Raw genomic sequence first — 20,137 nt, forward strand, 5'->3', positions numbered from 1 at the left:
GGGTGTTGCATGCAAAATTGTCGGGTAAATGTGTTCCAGTGGAATTTTTCGTAGGGCGCGTCTTTTAGGTTTTTAACCTCCCGATTGTGGATTAGTTTGAGAACCTGTAATTTGTTACATGTGAGATTGGCCTTTGGCAATAACAGATAAAGTGGAGGCATACTTACACAATTTAACATTATATTACATGCTGTGATAGGTTAACAGAATGCTCAAACCGTGTGAATCAAAACAGAGTCTCCATTAGTCTGTATGTGAAGATATTATAATGCAAATATTTTTTTCGATAATTATTATAATGCAGATGTTAATCAAGTCGAGCGATGTCCCTAAATATGGCCCCACCTGAATAGACCCCAAATTTAGCTCCAACGAAACAGATGGTTAAAATCAGTTTAGACCTGTCTGGCCTTTAAACGACCCTCTTATTCTGAAGTCTCATTTGGTTGCACTTCAACAGGGAAACAACGCCATTAAATATCTTTAGAAAAACCTCTCCTGCAGTAGGAGCGAGAACCCTCCGGTTGGCCTGAATATCCAACTAATTGATTAAAATGTCAGATGAAGATGAATCTGTTTATTTTGAAGCTGAAGATGAACCTATATATTTTGGTCCTGCTGATGATGTGCAAGAAAAAATTACAGATCGTTGTGATGAAGAAACCATAATTTGTTTAGAAACTAAATATTCGAGAAAGAAAGCGTTGGTTGAATTAAGAGGAAAGGTGGAAAATGCAATTCTCAGCAATTCTCTACTCGGGGAAGATGAAAAAGAAATACTAAGCGGAAAAGTTGAAGGAAATCTCAGGGAGCTTACTTTATGGGGTGTTCCCTTGTTGCCTAGTAAAGGCCATGAGGCCACTGATGTGATTCTTACGAAGTTCTTGAAAGCTAGAGACTTCAAGGCCATTGAAGCCTTCAATATGATCCAAAAGACCTTGAAATGGAGGAGAAGACTCAAAATCGACAAAATTCATGATGAAGATTTGGGTCCTGATCTTGAAAACGCAGGATACATTGGAAGCAGAGACAAGAAAGGGCACCCAGTATGTTACATTGCACATGGGATATCCAAGTGGAAAGATTTACACAAGGATAGATCCTCCGTGAAAGTGGAAAAACGCGAGGCGTTCCTAAGATGGAACATAAAATTCATGGAAAAATGTATCCACCACATTGATTTCAGACCGGATGGCGCAAACTCGGTGTTTCGGATTGTGGATTTATATCATGCACCTGCTAATGCAATGAAGGAACTGCGCTTCTTCTTCCGGAGTATCTTAATTGTGTTTCGAGAAAACTATCCTGGAATGATTTTCAGATATGTTAGTGCTTTGCAGTTCTGCAATTTTGCATCATAGATTACTTCTTTTTATACCTTGGCACTTCACATTGCTTAATCAAAAGCGTTGTATGGATGCAGGTATTTATCAATGTACCTCTTTGGATTTTTGCTTATCATACCCTACAACAAAGGCGCTTATCACAGATGGACGAAAACAAGTTTCTCTTTGTGAAGCCACGTAAAGTTACCAAGACCCTTCTCAAGTAAGAACATGGAATATATCAATTACCATAGGAAAATAATGGTTTATTTATTATCTGTGTCTCAAGTCCTCACCCTGGAATTTGCAAGAACACATTATCAATAAGTCATATTAGTCAAAAAAATTGCTGGAAAATAAAAAATTGTTACTCCCTTCGTCCCACCCATTTATTTACATATGCTTTGTGGCAACTTAAAAAAGTGTAACTCTTTTGTGATTTATTAATTAAATTTGTTTGAAATAATAAACAGGTTTATAGCAGCCGAAAACTTAGCAGCTCAATACGGTGGACTCAAAAGAGAGGTGGACGATGATTTTTCTTGTGTTGACGAAGTTTTTCAGCTTAAAGTTAGAGCCAATGCAACGCAAAGTATCCAAATACCTGTTAACAAGGTACATTCTTTTGAAAAATCGAAATACTAGTCTCGATAATTATAGATATTCATCAAGCAAGCAAGCAAGCAGTAAAACTTTTACCTATTTATTGTTATTATTAATAATGTTTGTGAACAAAAACAAAATGAGCAGGCAGGAGTGACTGTGTTTTGGGACTTGACAGTGGTGGGACATGAAGTCCATTACAAGGAGGAATTTATACCAGATGACGAGTGTTCCTACGTAGTATTACTTCAAAAGGAACACAAAATGAGAAGCGTAAGAAATTCATTTCATATTAGAGAGCCTGGAAAAATTGTATTGACTGTAGAGAATCACACATTAAAAAAGAAAAATATCTTTTATAGATACGCAATTAAACCAACTCCCACAAATTTAAAATTATGAAGACAGTGTATTGGAGTTGATTACTTGTTTTGTACTTTCTTTCTCTACATAAATATTACAAGAATGGGAAAGAAACGCGATTTCTTTGTATAAGAACCATTTGGTAGGGCAGCCGTGGCAGAAGCTGTTCTTTAATTTCTGTTGGGTTTTCGAGTGTACGAGCTTATCCGCCTAAACACTAAAGATTATAAATTTATCTCAATTGATTGTTATAGTTTTTGTAGATAGTAGGCCAATTAAAATGAAACTTATTAAATTTAGTTTCAACTTGAAAAATGAACACTTACTAGCCTGTAAATTTTAACTGGAATTAATATTTTTGGTAGATTACCTAGTATACAAGTTTTCAATAGAATGTTAGATAAAACAATTAAACTAAATATAAGAAAATATCTATTTTACATAAAAAAAACAAATATATTAGTAATATTTATTGTCAGAAAAAAAAGAATACTCTCAAAATGTTTATAAACCATTTTAATTATGATGACACTTCTTCCTTCTTGCAATGTTCTTTCGGTTCCTTGTATTTTAATTATTTCAATATTTTTTAATCAAAAAAAATACTTTCAATTAATTACTGTAATTGTTCGAATCCATCTCTTAGATTAAAAAGTCTCATTATAAAGACTAAACTACCCCTATTTTTAATTTTTATATAAAATATGTGCTTTGTGGGAATCGAACTTGAGATATTTCATTTACTAATACAACCTCGTACCACTACACCATTGTTAAGTCACACAACACTATAGAAGGGGGTTGAATATAGTGTTTATACAATCAAATCGATTTAGAACACAAGTATGTAACATTATTCAATATAATAAACTCTGTTACAATACAACAGTTGTTCTCTCTCAGTGATAACAATATCACTAAAATCTGTTAGGTTACAATGTATAATGTTCTCGTGAATTATAACACTTATAGTGTAAACCCCAAGCTGTGTTTATATAATACACAGTTACAAGGTATCTTCTAATTGATATGGAATATAATTCTGTCTCCTAAAATATATCAATCAGATATTATCTTCTACAAGTCTTCTAGCTGTCCAACTCTTCATGCATATCTTCTATTATTTTAGTCATGATCCTTTCTTGTAAATCAGCTGCATTCCTTATCTGAAGTACCCGCACTTAAGTCCTGATATAAATCCTGACGGCCTTAAGTTCTGATATAAGTTCTGACTTCAGTAAGTTCTGATTCCCAGTAAGTCCTGATATTAAGTTCTGAAACTAAACACAACAAATTAGACATGACATCACAAATATATCTAACAATCTCCCCCAACTTGTAAATTATGAAAAATATACAAGTTAATAGATTTGATGATGTCAAAAATATTTAAGTACAAATGGAATGAGAGTTTATTTAAACAACTAACTACAACTTACAGTCCTTTTAGCTTTAAACAATCTTACTGAGTCAATCTGAATCCAAAGTGATTCTTGACAAAGTTTGATATCAGCTTCTCTTCTGCATTCCTCAGGACTTGAGCTAATGTAGCCTTCACTTACTTCATTTCTTCATCTTGACTTCCAATCTGGTATATTGCAGTCCTAAGTGATGATATGTGATTTCTTTCCAATCCATCACCAAGTCTAATCACTCTTGGATGAGATGAGTCTTCATTATAGAACATACATTTATCTTTCAGAATAACTTCAAGTTTAGCAGAATTCTTCTTCATTGGAATTTCACTTCCATCAGCTTCAACTATATTTGGAACAAACTCTGTAACCCTTGATCCAGAGATTCTAGCTTTATCCCTTATGGTCTTCATGATGAAATTTGACTATCTTCTGGTAATCTCAGACTTTATCTCCAAAAGATAATGAAAGAATTGAAATTCTTTCAGAGATTTTTCAGTACATCTGATTTTGACATTCTGTATGTTCTTCCATCTTCAAGAAACAGAATCAGCTTTTCTTTGACATTACTTTTATCATGAGCATTCAGTACCACTTGAACAGATATAACCTTGTCAAGGTGTTTCTGTGTAACTTCCTCAAGTGGTTTGTCTGTTAGCAAAAATGGATCTCTAGTAAGCAGTGTTGTAAAAAACGCAAATCGGACCTAAGCGGTGAGGTCACCTTCTAGCGCTTAAGCGGTAAAGCGGACGCTTAAGCGGTTTTAAAAGCGGACCATTAATCGGATTATAAATAAATAAATATATATACATATATATTAAAAATAAAGAATATTTTTTGAATAAAGAGATAACGTCCACATATTATAATAAACCAATAAAATGATCATTCACAAAATCATAATTAACTTAAAAAATACAAGTAACATTTAAAAATATCAAATTACACCTCTTTTAAAAATAACATTTTTCTTTTTCTAATTATTTTTAATTCCAATTTAATTTGGTCAAAATCCGCTTAAACGGTCAAAATCCGCTTAATTCCGCTTAAACCCGCTTAAATTTTACTAAACGCTTAACTATCCAATTTTGCACTAATTGAAGCGCTTTTACCTCCGATTCCGCTTAAGCCCCCGCTTAAGCGTCCGCTTAATGCGCTTTTTACAACACTGCTAGTAAGTACTTCTACTCCTGTTTTGATCTTGGCTTCTTCAGAACCTAATCCAGCTCTTTCTCTTGATTCTATGGCTTTCAATCCAACAGTCATGAAATCAGATAGCAATTGAGTTTTCTTAGGATCTGATGGATTAACATTTTTCCATAGGAGTTTTCTCTTATCAGTAACTATCATTTTATTTAAATCAACTTGAGCTTTGTCAGAGGTTGATGTCTTGATGATTTGATCAGAATTTGTTATTTCTTCTGTAGCTTGATGTTCTTCACTCTGAACAACTTGAGCTATGTCAGAAGTTGTCTTAAATTCTTCTGTTATCTTCCTTCTTTTCAGAGTTTCAACAGTTTCATCTTCAGCAACTGTATCATCAAAAAATTGAACCATTTTGCATACAGGTTTCATCAGGACTTAAGGAATCTTCATCTCCTGTGTCTTTGTTGGTTCATCAATCTTTCCTTTCCCTTTTGCCTTGGGATCAATTTCAACTTGTGATCTTGTCTTGGGCTTTGAAGCCTCAGAAGTTTCCTTGATCACAATGCCTTTTGCCTTAGGCCTTGGAGGCTTCTTTGCATTAGAAGCTTTAGACTTAAGATTTGTCTTCTCAGCTGCAAATCTAGCTTCTTCCTCCTTTAAAGTCTCTAAATCCATTCCAAGATTATGCTTGAGAAATAATCTTCTAGCAATTTCTTCATCAAGTGTCTGAATTTTTGGATCTTTATAATAGACTGTAGTCTCCCTTCCCTTTAGCTTCAGAGTTTGCAAAAACTTCTGAGAGTCTTGACTTCCTCCTTAAATGAGAAGATCAGAATTTGATATCAGACTTTGATCATCAGAACTTGCTTTCAGAACTTGAGCATTCACAGCTTCATTTCGTGTCTTCTTCTGTGTAGAAGATTTGCTAAAATCAGAAATTAGTTTCCTTGAAGAAACTTTGCTGCTTTGCCCTTGACCTTGACCCTTGCCCTTGCTAGGGTTTCCCTGGTCATCTTCTTTATCATCCTTCTTCTTCAGTACTTGACTAGTTAAGCATTTGGACTTCACTACCTTCTCCCCCTTTTTGGCATCATCTGGTAGGTGTAGGAATAGAAGAAGTTCTACTGAAGATTGAATTTCATTCAGTTGAGTCTATTGAAAGGCTTGATTCTGCAGGACCTCAGTCAGTTGGGCCTGTTGCTTTTCTTGAACCTTCTCAATAGCCTCTACTTTCTCATGAATAGGTCTGATAAACCTGTTCTTGTCTAACTTAAGCATCAGTTCCATCTTATCAGCATTTTCCAGTAGCTTATCAACCTTGGTATGAGTAATGGAGTGTTAACCTTGAAGACTTTTAGTACTGAGAGCTGTGACTTTAAGTTGAGCTTTAAAGTCAGAATTTGTCATCAACTCATCAGCTTTTGCAATATGATCTGACAAAACTCTTGAGCTTGGAATGAAGTCAGATTCATTCCACTTCTTGGTCCATTCAACTCCTCTGTGAGTTTCTTCCCATGGAACAGGAGCATCTTGTTCAACAAACTTTTTAAGCAGTGTCTCCTTTCCAAGAATTTGAGCTGGAGTGTTAACTGGAGCTGACTCTCCAGAATTTGCTAGAAATTCATCATCTTCTGACAACACAAGAGTGTGTGTGGCCTATTTGCTGACTCAGAATGGGAATGGCATCAAAGTTTGAGCATTTGTTGGCAAAAGCTCTGGTGATGCAGTCAAAGAAAAAACTCCACTCCCTTTTAATGTATGGACTCTTCAGTTGTCCCAGCTTGGACAAACCTTTCTCATAGCCAAGATTGTCCATCATACTTTGCAGAAGTGGCTCCTTAATCTGAGCATTGAAAGTGCAATTTTCTCGTAAGTGCAAAGCCTGTCGAACTGTTGATAATGTTACCAGATGCTCTTCTTCCCCTGTTGTGAAAATGATACTTGGGGACCCAGCCTCACCACCATCATCATAAATACCAGTCCTCCAAAACTCCAGTATTTGAGTTCCTGAGAGTAATTGTGGTTGGGTCAGAGCATACCCAATCTCACTTCGAGCCAGAAAGTCTTGAATAAAATGAAGATCTAATGGAGCATCATCCCTGCTGAGAATAACCATGTAATTGCTGGGGACGAACTTGACTCCATTAAAGATGATGTTCTTGGGTGCCATTTCTGTAAGAAATTAAGTGAAAGTTGTGTGTACGAAAGGTGTTTGATAAAATGCCTGTATGAAAAAGCATCAGAGAATATTAGAGAGTGGGAGAGAGAATAAGAGAGATTAGAAAATAAAAATAGTAGGTAAAAGATTGTAAAATATTTTAACTCTTTTATTTATACACTCCACGTGACAACGGTCATTTTTGTGAAGCAGAATAGACCTTTTACACCTGGCAGCATGGAAACAGTCAAAAAAGTAATGAGTGGGCACGGTAAACGTGCAGTAATTATTGCTCACATGCTGTTACCAAAACAAACACGCAACCCATAAATCAAATGATTATCACTGTTTTTATCTCACTTAATTATTTTCTGACAAAATATAATCGTTACAGTAAATACTAAAAATAAGCCAAGCAATTAAATAATGCCAAATAAGCATCAGAGCTTCCATCAGGATTTGCATAAGAACTTGAATATTATCAGAATTTAACGGTCATCAGAACATGGATTCTGTACTCAAAAAGTGAATGACTGTGTCCGTGATTCTTCACACAAATACTGATTGGTTTCTTCAGAGTTTAATCATCGAAACTTTTATCAGAACTTGTCCTCAGAATTTATGCAAATAATACTTAACTGTTTGTCAAAAACAACTTAATCACCACAATAATTTTCATCATTCATATGGAGTGAGAGTGTGTGCATTTGTAAATGATCAGATAAAGATTAAAGTCTGATAAACTTTAGATATCTTAGAAATAAGGCATAACTAAGAAAAATGCTTAAACTCTGTCTTTAATTTTGAAGTCTACTATAGAATAAATTTATGCAAGAGTCCACCTCAATTTTTTGTGCTCATTTTATGCATCTTTTCATTCTTTTTACAGTGGCTTCTCAGTGTAAATGAGCCACAACTGCTATCAGAATTTATGCTATTATCAGAGTATTTCTCCAGTAATCAGAGAATGTGAAAAGTCACCAAGAAAAAAATATTTGCTTTTCTAATGCATATAAACTTAAACCAGCAATGCACTTGGGTATTTCCTTTCACATATTTACTCTAGATCTCAAAGGAGTACTTGACTTCAATTTTTCTTTTCTTTTGTTTTTTTCAGATAAGTGAGGCTTATCAAGCATGTAGTTCATCCTTAAGATTTACTGACATCAGAATTTGACAGATAAGAAACAATAATCTAGTTTGTGACTTAGTAATAAGATACATAAAGTAAATTTGACTAAGATCAAAATCAGAGTTTGCTTGTGTTATGGATTTTCATATAAACAACTAATTCAAATATGGGATACACAGTTTGTTAAAAACTACTAAGTCAGCATCTAACAAATAATCCTCATTGGATTGAATAGTCACAGAACATTCAAAACACTATTAGAGTATATAGAATCACATCAGATAACAATCAGTATTTAATATGTTACGGTTTAAGCACAGATTACATGGAGATTAGACAATCTGTAAATACTGATCATAAAGTCTGATGCATGAGAACAAAAACTAAGCAGATTTTGAGAAAGAACCTGAAACTATTCCAAGTTCATTTACCATCCTTGTAAAAGTAGCTTCACATAGTGGTTTTGTGAAGATATCTGCTAGTTGTTGATCTGTTGGGACAAAATGCAATTCCACTCTACCTTCCATCACATGTTCCCTTATGAAATGGTACCTAATGCTGATGTGCTTTGTCATTGAGTGTTGAACTGGATTTCCTGTCATAGAAATAGCACTTTGATTATCACAGTAAATGGATATTTTAGAAAATTCTAACCCATAGTCCAGTAACTGATTCTTCATCCAAAGAATCTGTGCACAACAGCTTCCTGTAGCAATATATTTTGCTTCTGCAGTTGATGTGGAAATTGATTTCTGTTTCTTTCTAAACCAAGAAACCAATCTGCCTCCAAGAAATTGGCAGCTTCCACTAGTGCTTTTCTTGTCTATTTTGCATCCTGCAAAATCTGCATCTGAGTAACCTATTAGTTTAAAATCTGATTCTCTAGGATACCACAATCCTAGATTAGCTGTACCCTTGAGGTACTTGAAAATTCTTTTCACAGCTATTAGATGGGGTTCTCTTGGATCAGCCTGAAATCTTGCACAAAGACAGGTAACATACATGATATCAGGTCTACTTGCAGTTAAATAGAGTAAAGAGCCAATCATACCTCTATAGTTAGTAATATCTACTGATGCTCTAGTATCTTTATCTAACTTGGTTGCAGTGGCCATGATAGTGGATACAGTTGAACAGTCTTACATTCCAAATTTCTTGAGTAAATTTCTGGTGTACTTGGATTGATTTATGAAAGTACCTTCTTTATTTTTCTTGACTTGAAGTCCCAGAAAATAGTTAAGTTCTCTCATCATACTCATTTGATATCTTGACTGCATTAGCTTTGCAAACCTTTCACAGAGTTTGATATTTGTAGAACTAAAGATGATATCATCAACATATATCTATATCAAAAGTAAGTCATTTCCATGGTTGAGGTAGAATAGAGTTTTATCAATTGTGCCTCTGGTAAATCCACTTTCCAGAAGAAATTGAGCTAAAGTCTCATACCATGCCCTTGGAGCTTTCTTAAGGTCATAGAGTGCTTTGTCAAGCCTGTAGACATGATTTGGAAATTTTGGATCTACAAATCCTAGAGGTTGTTCAACATATACCTCTTCTTCCAATTCTCCATTGAGAAAAACACTTTTCACATCCATTTGAAAGACTTTAAACTTCTTGTGAGCAGCATAAGCCAAAAATATTCTTATGGCTTCCAATCTAGCAACTGGAGCAAATGTTTCATCATAGTCAATACCCTCCTGTTAAGAGTAACCTTTAGCAACCGTCCTTGATTTGTTTCTTGTAATTATGCCATCACTGTCAGTTTTGTTTCTGAACACCCATTTTATGCCAATAATGGATCTGTTATTTGGTCTTGGCACTAGGGTCCAGACTTTATTTCTTTCAAAGTCATTTAACTCTTCCTGCATTGCTTGTACCCAATCAGCATCTTGAAGAGCTTCTTCCACTTTCTTTGGTTCAGTCTGAGATAGAAAGGAATGATAGAGACATTCATTTGATGTTGCAGTTCTAGTTCTGACACTTGCTTTAGGATTTCCAATTATTAAGTCAGGTGTATGTGATTTAGTCCACTTCCTTGCAGATGGAAGTTGATCTCTAGAACTGGATCCTCCCCATGATCCATGCTGTCTCCATCAGCATTTTCTGATGCTCCCCTGAAGTTATGCTCTCTGAAATTTCAGAATTTGAGTTAGATCCTTCAGGAATTGAAGAACCAGAGTTTCCAGAATTATCAGAATTTGGCTCATTAGAACTTGATGAATCAGAACTTGAAGAACCAGTGACAGGTTCTGATGCTTCTTGGGAGTCTTGAGACGTGGTATGTTCATCAGCTTGCTCCCCCTGAACAGGTGCATTTTCCCTTGGAGTAATTACCACAGTTTCAATGACATTAGAATTTAACCCGTCAGAACTTACAGGATCAGGATTTAGGTCATCAGAATTTACAGAATCAGAATTTAAATCTTCATTTTCAAATCTCAGCTGATCATGATCATTGAAATCTTCAAGTCCAGTAATCTTTTTATCATCAAAAGATACATTGATAGATTCCATGACAACCCCTGTTCTTAAATTGTAGACTCTGAAGGCTTTTGTGGAAAGTGGATATCCAATAAAAATTCCTTCATCAGTTTTTAGATCAAATTTTGACAGCTGTTAAGGATGAGTCTTAAAAATAAAATACTTGCATCCAAATACATGAAAGTATTTCATATTTGGCTTCTTTTTCTTCACCATCTCATATGATGTTTTTCCATGCTTGTTTATAAGTGTAGCATTCTGTGTAAAATAAGCAGTCTGCACAGCTTCAGCCTAAAAGTAGGTTGGTAGCTTTGCTTCATCAAGCATAGTTCGTGCAGATTCAATAAGAGTCCTGTTCTTTCTTTCTACAACTCCATTCTGCTTTGGAGTTCCAGGTGCAGCAAATTCCTACTTTATTCCATGCTCTTTGCAGTACTCTTCCATGATTGAATTCTTGAACTCCGTGCCATTATCACTTCTTATTATTTTAACAGAATCTTTGACCAACTTATCCAGTTGTCTGACATGATCAGTTAGAGTAGATGCAGTTTCATTCTTCTTGTGCAAGAAATACACCCAAGTGTATCTAGTGAACTCATCCACTATAACCATAGCATATTTCTTCTTTCAATGGACATGACATTGACTGGACCAAATAGAACAACATGCAGTAAATGATAAGGCTCAAGAATTGAGCATTCAGTTTTGCTCTTGAATGAAGATTTTCTTTGTTTTGCCTTTTGACATGAATCACAAAGACCATCAGGAGCAAATACTGATTTTGGAAGTCCTCTCACAAGATCTTTCTTTACTAGCTCATTTATGTTGTTTAAATTTAAATGAGAGAGTCTCTTGTGCCAATTCCAGCTTTCTTCAATTGATGCTCTGCTTAACATATAGATTGTAGAACCATCAGAGTTTGTTGAAATTCTGGCTTCATATATGTTACCATGTTTGTAACCTTTCAGAACCACTTTTCCTGTAGAATTACTTACAACTTTACAGTGTTCTTCAAAGAAATCAACACGATAACCTCTGTCACAGATTTGACTCACACTTAGCAGATTGTGTTTAAGTCCTGAGACAAGAGCTACTGTTCCAATTATGACATTCCCAAGATTGATATTGCCATATCCCAGAGTCTTTCCCATGTTGCCATCTCCATAAGAAACTCCTGGGCCAACTTTCTCCATAAAGTCTGATAGCAGGGCTTTATTTCCAGTCATATGTCCTGAACATCCACTGTCCAGAACTAGGATGTTTTTTCCAGTTGCCCTGCAATCACAAAGACCACTATTGGTTAGATTTAAGGACCCAAACTTGCTTGGATCCTTTGGCCTTTTTAAGTTTGTTAGCATTTGCAGCGGATTTAGTTTCAGAGTTTATGCTAACATGCTTTTTATCAGACTTTATATCATACTTTGCATGAGAATTTACACTAGAAGAAATTTCACTAACTTTCTTCAAAGAAGGTTTTATTTGATAATAATCATAGTACAAACTATGATATTCCTTACAAGCATTTTTCGATACTCTTTCGAAAACTCTTTCCTAACCTAATCTGGTAATTCTCGACATTTTCCGTGTTTTGACTTTTTTGATCCGGATTACGGTTTGACCCGTGCGCGGCCCGGCGCAAGATTTTCGGTACGATAACCATTTCGATAAATCAACAAAACCCGTATTCTCAAGAGACGCGATATTTTTACATTATTTTCGTATATGGTATTTTATGAAAAGCTCGGTTTTGATAATTATCCAATTTTGATATTAAATTGTATCGTTTTTATAGTTACTTAGCGGCTAAGTAATCTATTTTTGGATCGTTTTGCAGTTACTTAGCGGCTAAGCAACTAATTTATCGATCCAAAATGATCCAGAACGAACCAATATTCTGTAAATATAAATAACCTATTTCTTATTTCATTTATTTCGTTTATTCATTTTTCAACCAGTTAAAATACAGTAAATACAGAGAAAAACTCTAGAAACCGATATGTTCCTGAAAATCAATCGTACGAACGAAGGTGTTATCGAACTCCGATTCGGGCGTGCAGCATATCAAAACGAAATTCTCGAAATCTTCTTTCTGAATCAATCATCAGTTTTTGCCCAGAAATCAAGGTATTTTTCTGATTTAAATATTTTAATTCGAATTAAATAGGGATTAAAATATGAATTTTTGTTCTTGATATTGTTGATGTGATTTGATGCTAGAATCGTGTAGATAATATTTTTCTGGTCATTTTGGTATATTATATGTCAAAAACTGAGTTCAATAGCATGGTTAAATTTGAGTTTAATCTTCGAATTAATAAAATTAGGGTTTTGAAGCTTTGAATGTTCTTAATCAATTTTGGGATTTTTCGGTTTGAGTGATTCTAGAATAATTTGGATTATGCTGTCAGATTGCCTGTGACTTAAGCTTCATTTTCATATATAGTTCGTTAATTATGATCGAGTTTTGAGTGGGTTTGTTGTCTCGCCGGAAAACTCGAAGTATCGGCGGCTTCAATGGCGTTTTTGCCGGATTTTTGGTTGCAGAGATTGGTTAGTAATGTTAAGGTTGTATTCGAATTGCTGGAAGCTTATAGAATGGATTAGGATCAAGAACGAACCTCAGCTGTGTTGTTTTGGCCGTGAATTGAAGCGGCCGGAAATTTTTCCGACGGTCGGAACCTGGGTTCTTCACGTCCCGGTTCGACCTGTTTCAACCCGAAACCTGACCCGGTTTCAACCCAACAGAAACCCGGGTTCGATCCGCCTAAAACCTATTCCCTTTCCTGAATTTTGTTTCTGGAGTTTTGTTTTAAAATAAATCAAAAAAAATTATGTTTAATTTCTGAAAATGCATTTTAATTCTAAAAATCATTATTTTAATTCTGAAAATTTATTTTAATTCAAAAATAAATCCAAATTATTTAATTAATTAATTTTAGTTGATAATTAATTATTTAATTAGTCAATTAATTTAAATATTAATTAATTTAATTAGTTATTAATTAATTTTAATTGATTATTTAATTAGATTTAATTATTTATTTTTGATTTAAAATTTCAAAAAATAGTTTCGAGCTTTAAAATATTATTTTAAATTATTTTCCAGGTTCGATAATTCTTATAAAAAATTTTCGGATGTTCGAGCCCTATTATTTAATTATTAAATGATTCGGAGACCTGTTTTAATTTCAAAAAATGTTCAAAAATTCATAATAAATAAACCGTTCGTCCGTTTAATACGAAACGAACGCGTACAGACCTAGAAAAATATTCCGCTTTCAATAAGAATACTTTTGAAACCCAAATCCTTTTGTTTCGAAAGGTCGCTTATTTTACGAATCATTCTGAGTCGATTTTTGATCGATAAATCATATTTTTGACCTGATTTGAGTTTTGAGCACACAAAGTCGAATGTTTTGACGAACCGAGGCATGTGTGATATGAATAATATGATACATGAATTATATGATACGTTCTATATGAATTATGTGCGTGCGTGGGTCAAGAGTCTTGTGTTTGACTGTTTCCTTTATGTGTGGGCTATCGTATGGGTAGACATTAGGGTTTTGACGCGCAGTTCGTCGAGTTATTATCGTTTAGGCGATTAAAGTTATATCTTTTAATTATAGATGTGGATCATTCGAGTTGATCAGGACAAGACGTTGGATAAAGAATGAGACGGAATGGTATTGGGTATCTGGCTTCTAGCAATGGCAGGAGCAACATATAGGTGAAGTGTTGAAAAGAAGGACGGTGATATTTTGAGACAGAATGTCAGAATAGATGCGTCTTTGCGAGTGTGACTAACTGCTAAAATCTCAAAGGCAAGTATCCCTATCATCACTTATTATTCAAGTGATATTTATTTTAAATCTTTTCATGCAAGTATTGTTTTCCCTATTCAGTTCGTAATAGATAAATGGTTTACATATCGTTGAATTAAATAATTCTATTTATGCAAATACTCATCTGTTATTCTATGTTCAGAATAGTCAAGTGATTTTACTTATCCAATTATCGGATTTATAAATGTTTTGGATTTTGAGAAAAGTGATTTGGTTGCGAATATTCCTACCCAAGAATTGGGGGAATAAAATTATTTCGGGTGTCGATTGTTATGACCCCATTTCAATAAAAGGTTTTAAGATTGGATCATAATTGCGTAAGTGACTGGGACGGACGGTCCAGCGGAGGGCTATTTCTAAGTACCATATGGAATATTATGACACAACTTTTGCCACAGGCAGGTATATTGCCTTTTGTTTGAGTACTCGTGTTTTTAGGGTCACGTTCTATGAATCATGATCTTGTGCAATCACACGGGCTGATCAACATGTGATAGTACGTCCATCGGAGAATGATCATAATCTAAATTATCATATCATTTTTGATATTCATAGAATAAATGATTTATCAACTGTTTCTGTTTTGGAATAATGGTGAAATGTAGTTTTGATTCAGATTCTGATTTATACTGATACTTAAGTTGTTGTTAAATATCAAAGGTGGTATTAGTATAGATGATTCATGTTGACTTCAGTATGGGAGTTGTGAGCATCAAAGTTCGTATTGATATGTAATTTGATATGACAGCAAAATAAGTATTAATTTAAAGAGTTCGGTTTTGAGTAAAGTTTATGATTCAATCCGTAATCATTGTTTCTTGTTATTATTGTTTATGATATTTCCGTAAACACTGTTTTACGAGTTTGATTCTCGTCAAGATTCAAAGTATTGCTGAAGCATTTCGCTCAAAAGTATCAAAATGGTTTTGAATACAATTAAGAAATTAATTCTGGGATTCCTCAACTAAAATTTTATGAATCAGCAATTATAATTTTAAATGTTCTGCTCTAATGCATATGTCAGTTTTATATCAAAATGACCCTATATTCGCTATAATGATCTTGCTGAGCATTTCTTTCGTTCATACTTGCCCGTTTTCAAATTTAACCTCCAGTGAGGATTAGCTTGCGCTGTTTAGCTGCGAAATTCGAGGAAGCAAAGAAAAAGCTCTTGGAAGGTGGTTGGTCCAGGGTTTGCGGGCTAGTGTAAGTTTTATTATGTAAAGTTGTTTATATTATATTATATTATAGTTGTGTATTTTAAGTTGGGCCTAGTATACTTCTTTTCGAAGTTATACTAGCGGGTTAAGTTTTGAGATTGAGAATTGTTGAAAAGAGTTTTAAAAGAAAGTGGAAAATTTATTTGTGGAGTTTGGATATCTTGTTTCTAGAACTGTAACCTTAAAAGATCTTGTATTAGTTTGGGGTCATAAATGATAAATATTTTTCGCTGGCATTTGTTTATTAATTAAACAGTTTAATTTGGATTGAAGTTTTATAGTGACGACCAAATCCTCTGACCCCGGATTTGGGGACGTTACAATCAGAATATGATGACTCTGAATCAGACTGTATGGTGAGAGCCTTTCCTTTGCCCCTCTTTGAGATAACAACTTTAGGAGATTCCTCCTCAGCTTTAAGAGCAATTGTCTTTGACTTTCTTCCATGCCTTTTGCTCCTTTGATCCATCTCAAGTTCATGAGTCTTGAGCATACCATAAATTTCATCAAGCGTAGTTTCAGCAAGGTCATAGTTGTCTCTTATGGTAGTAGACTTTAAATCCCAATTTTCAGGAAGAGCTAATAGGAATTTTAGATTTGAATCTTCAAGATTATATTCCTTGTCCACCAGTGACAGATCATTCAAGAGTTTGGCAAATTTGTCATATAAATCAGTTAATGACTCATCAGCTTTTGAGTCAAAGTGCTCATACTCTTGTGTGAGTATAGTCTTCCTGTTCTTTTTGATTGCATCAGTTCCCTTGCATCTTGTCTCCAAAGCATCCCAGATCTCCTTTGCAGTCTTGCATCCAATTACCCTGTTTGACATGACATTGTCAATTGCACTATGAAGCAGTTGCCTTACCCTTGCATCCTTGGAAATAGATGAGATCTCTTCAGTTGTGTACTCACTTTTCTCCTTTGGTATCATCTTTGCTGGTTGATCAGCAACTGCAACAGAAAGCTTGGTAGGCTTATATGGTCCATCATTAATTCTATCAAGGTATTCTGGATCTGTGGCTTCCAGAAACATAGCCATCTTTACCTTCCATATAGGATACTCAGATTCTCTCAGAATGGGAACCCTAATACTCTCATATCGATTGTGAGTTTGATTGTTTTGAGTATCTTGAGTTTTGGTGGGCTTTGGTGGAGTTTGTATTTCTTCAGACATGATTGTAAATTGGATCTCACTGTTTGTAAATCAACAGAGATGCTCTGATACCACTTGTTAGGTCACACAACACTATAGAAGGGGGTTGAATATAGTGTTTATACAATCAAATCGATTTAGAACACAAGTATGTAACACTATTCAATATAATAAACTATGTTACAATAGAACAGTTGTTCTCTCTCAGTGATGAACAATATCACTAAGAGCTGCTAGGTTACAATGTATAATGTTCTCGTGAATGATAACACTTATAGTGTAAACCCTAAGCTGTGTTTCCATAGTACACAGTTACAAGATATCTTCTAATTAATATGGAATATAATTTTGTCTCCTAAAATATATCAATCAGATATTATCTTCAACAAGTCTTCTAGATGTCCAACTCTTCATGCATATCTTCTATTATTTTAGTCATGATCATTTCCTGTAAATCAGCTGCATTCCTTATCTGAAGTACCCGCACTTAAGTCCTAATATAAATCCTGACGGCCTTAAGTTCTGATATAAGTTCTGACTTCAGTAAGTTCTGATTCCCAGTAAGTCCTGATATTAAGTTCTGAAACTAAACACAACAGATTAGACATGACATCACAAATATATCTAACAACCATAATGTCACATGTATTTTTTATCATACACATAATATATAAGTGTGCTAAATGAATATTTTATTTAACATTAAAGATAGTTACTTGAATTCCGTAAAAAAAATAGTTACTTGAATATTTGTACAGTTAATTTTAAAAGAATTAAATTATGGATACAAAATTAGACATAGTACATAAATGAATTATTATCTTATTTATTAATCTTTTTTTAGTTTGAAAATGTATCTCGTATATTTTTAATATATTTTATTATTATAAAAGTAATTAAAATACTCCAAATTTGACTATATGACCCGGCCAAAAAACATCGTCACATTCTACGTTTAGTAAATTTAAATTACAAGTTCGTCGAGAATATCTTACCAATAATGTGAATTTTTTTAATATCTTATGTTAATATAAATTAATGTGTTTGAGGTGTTTATAAGATCAAGTCAATTGATTATTTATATTAAAATTACTAACTTCACTAGTAGCACATTATTATTTTTGGGACTTGTCCCGATTTTAAAAAATGTTCGAAATTTGATATGAGATCTCACCATATTTTTTAAAACTACGATGATATATTAAATATATTTATTTTTCATTTTTTACTTTAAAAAACTAGCTTTTTAAAAAGAATTCTTCTACATAAATAATATTTATTGATCAAGATAATATTGTACAGATATTTTGAATTTTTTTATATTTTGAATTATTCAAATAAAAGTTATATTTATATTATATTGTAACATTTGGTTCGATGCATTTTATACTATTTAAAGAAAAAATATATATTGTTCAATAATCTGAATGAATTAAGCAGTTCAACTGATATTTATAAAAGTTTATCAAATTAAAAAATATTTAATTTTAGGAGAATAATATACATTGTTATCAAATTATTATATGAAGAAATATTAGAGTAGTAATGAAAGGAACTCAAAAATGGTTTAAATAACGATATAATTATAATTTTTCCTTCGAATCCTTGAAAAAAAAATCATAAATGTCAATTATAAGTCTTTATAATATATAATTTATTTTTATGTTACAACCATGATTGATACCCAGTTGCGTAAAAATTAGATATAGATTGTTTGTCAGTGATAATATGAATACCATATTTAAATTATTGTAATTTATTTATTACATAATTTTAATTTTTCAATAATTATAAATGCATGTTATTTAAGTAATCATTTGTCTCACTAGATGTTAATAGTGTTTATACATGTACATAAATCAGATATTTAGCATATAAATAATTGAAACTATCGCAATTTACTAAGAAATGTAACATACGATAATTTACATGCTGACACATACGCACATAACTTAATGTTACTATGGTAACTGTAGTGTAAATAAAAACTAACATTTTCCACGCATACATACGTTGAATTTCTAAAACTAACTTTTTTTACAAAAATCAACTTTTATATTAACAACAGTGTAAATTTTACATTATTGTATATTATGATTGCAAGTCATCCTGATTTCAATTATACATTTTTTATCTTTTTAAATTAAATAAGTTAATTGTAAGTTGGTAGTGAACTCAGTAATAATATAGACCAGTACATATAGTTTATTTAAAGAAAATTCAAATTTTTTGGTTAACTCTATATTCAACGTAAATGTTATTTTTTAACTTTTTATTTGTAAACATACTAACGACATTCTACAGATTAAGTATAATCGTTTTGTTTTAAACGTACACTTACTACCCTATTTAAATTCATTCATTAAATACAAATTATACAACACAAACAAGAATATATATATATATATATATTGCTTAATGAGTTATATTTGAAACGTTGTGTAATTTGGTATTGCCTTTTATGAAAATAATACACATTGATAAACAATCAACCTGTATTTGATATACGTTAGACATTGTACAACATTTACAAATAAGAAAACAATTAAAAACATTATAATTGCATGATGCATAAAAAAATTCTAGAAAATGATTCGTGCCTCGCACGAGTTATTATGCTAGTTGTTATGTAAAGCAATATCAAATATCAATCACAACTTGAAAATAACGCTAAGAAACTATTTAGTCGACTGTACTTCAACATTGTATTTTATATTAACATAATAATTTTTTAATTTCAAAAAAGACACATGCATATATATGATATAATATATATATTATATATATATATATTTATTTTAGATAATTTTTTCTCCCACATTGATTATATTTTACATTTAATTGGACCTTAATTAATTTGTAATATTTTACTTAGGAAACAAGAAATTCTAAATTGGAAGCATTGGAGCTAAATTAGAAGAAAATTCGGATTTATTGGACTACACGCTCAAGACATATTGTTTGGGCCATATGTTAAATTATGCTTAACAGATTTGGGCGATTTAACAGCTCACGCGAAAATAATGAGATTATCTTTCATTCTAAACAGGCCCATATATCAAATTTCACTTTGACCAGCCCGGGATCAGATGAGAAAAGTCTAATACGAATTTTGACATGAGAAATCTTTCCGGTTTGGGAAACTTTTATTTTATTCCTAGAAATAATAAAAATACTTTTTATATATTAGGTTTATAATATTATAGATAGAATATACCTATCCATATCCACCAACAGAAGAAGCTAAGAAGAGGATAAGAAAGACTCTATGCTTGGAGATTTCAACATCAACA

At 32.9% G+C, this 20,137-nt stretch overlaps 1 protein-coding gene across 1 annotated transcript; it reads left to right on the forward strand.

Annotated features, from left to right (window-relative positions):
• The first annotated feature begins 554 nt into the window (after nt 1–554).
• On the forward strand, nt 555–2,426 carry LOC141697818 (patellin-4-like). Its single transcript, XM_074502363.1, has 4 exons — nt 555–1,325; nt 1,424–1,548; nt 1,799–1,940; nt 2,076–2,426. Exons 1-4 carry the CDS (start codon nt 555–557, stop codon nt 2,328–2,330), a joined length of 1,293 nt encoding a protein of 430 aa, XP_074358464.1. The 3' UTR covers nt 2,331–2,426.
• The last annotated feature ends 17,711 nt before the right edge of the window (nt 2,427–20,137 follow it).

This window comes from Apium graveolens, chromosome 11, assembly GCF_009905375.1.
Source record: "Apium graveolens cultivar Ventura chromosome 11, ASM990537v1, whole genome shotgun sequence".
Taxonomy (NCBI): domain Eukaryota; kingdom Viridiplantae; phylum Streptophyta; class Magnoliopsida; order Apiales; family Apiaceae; genus Apium; species Apium graveolens.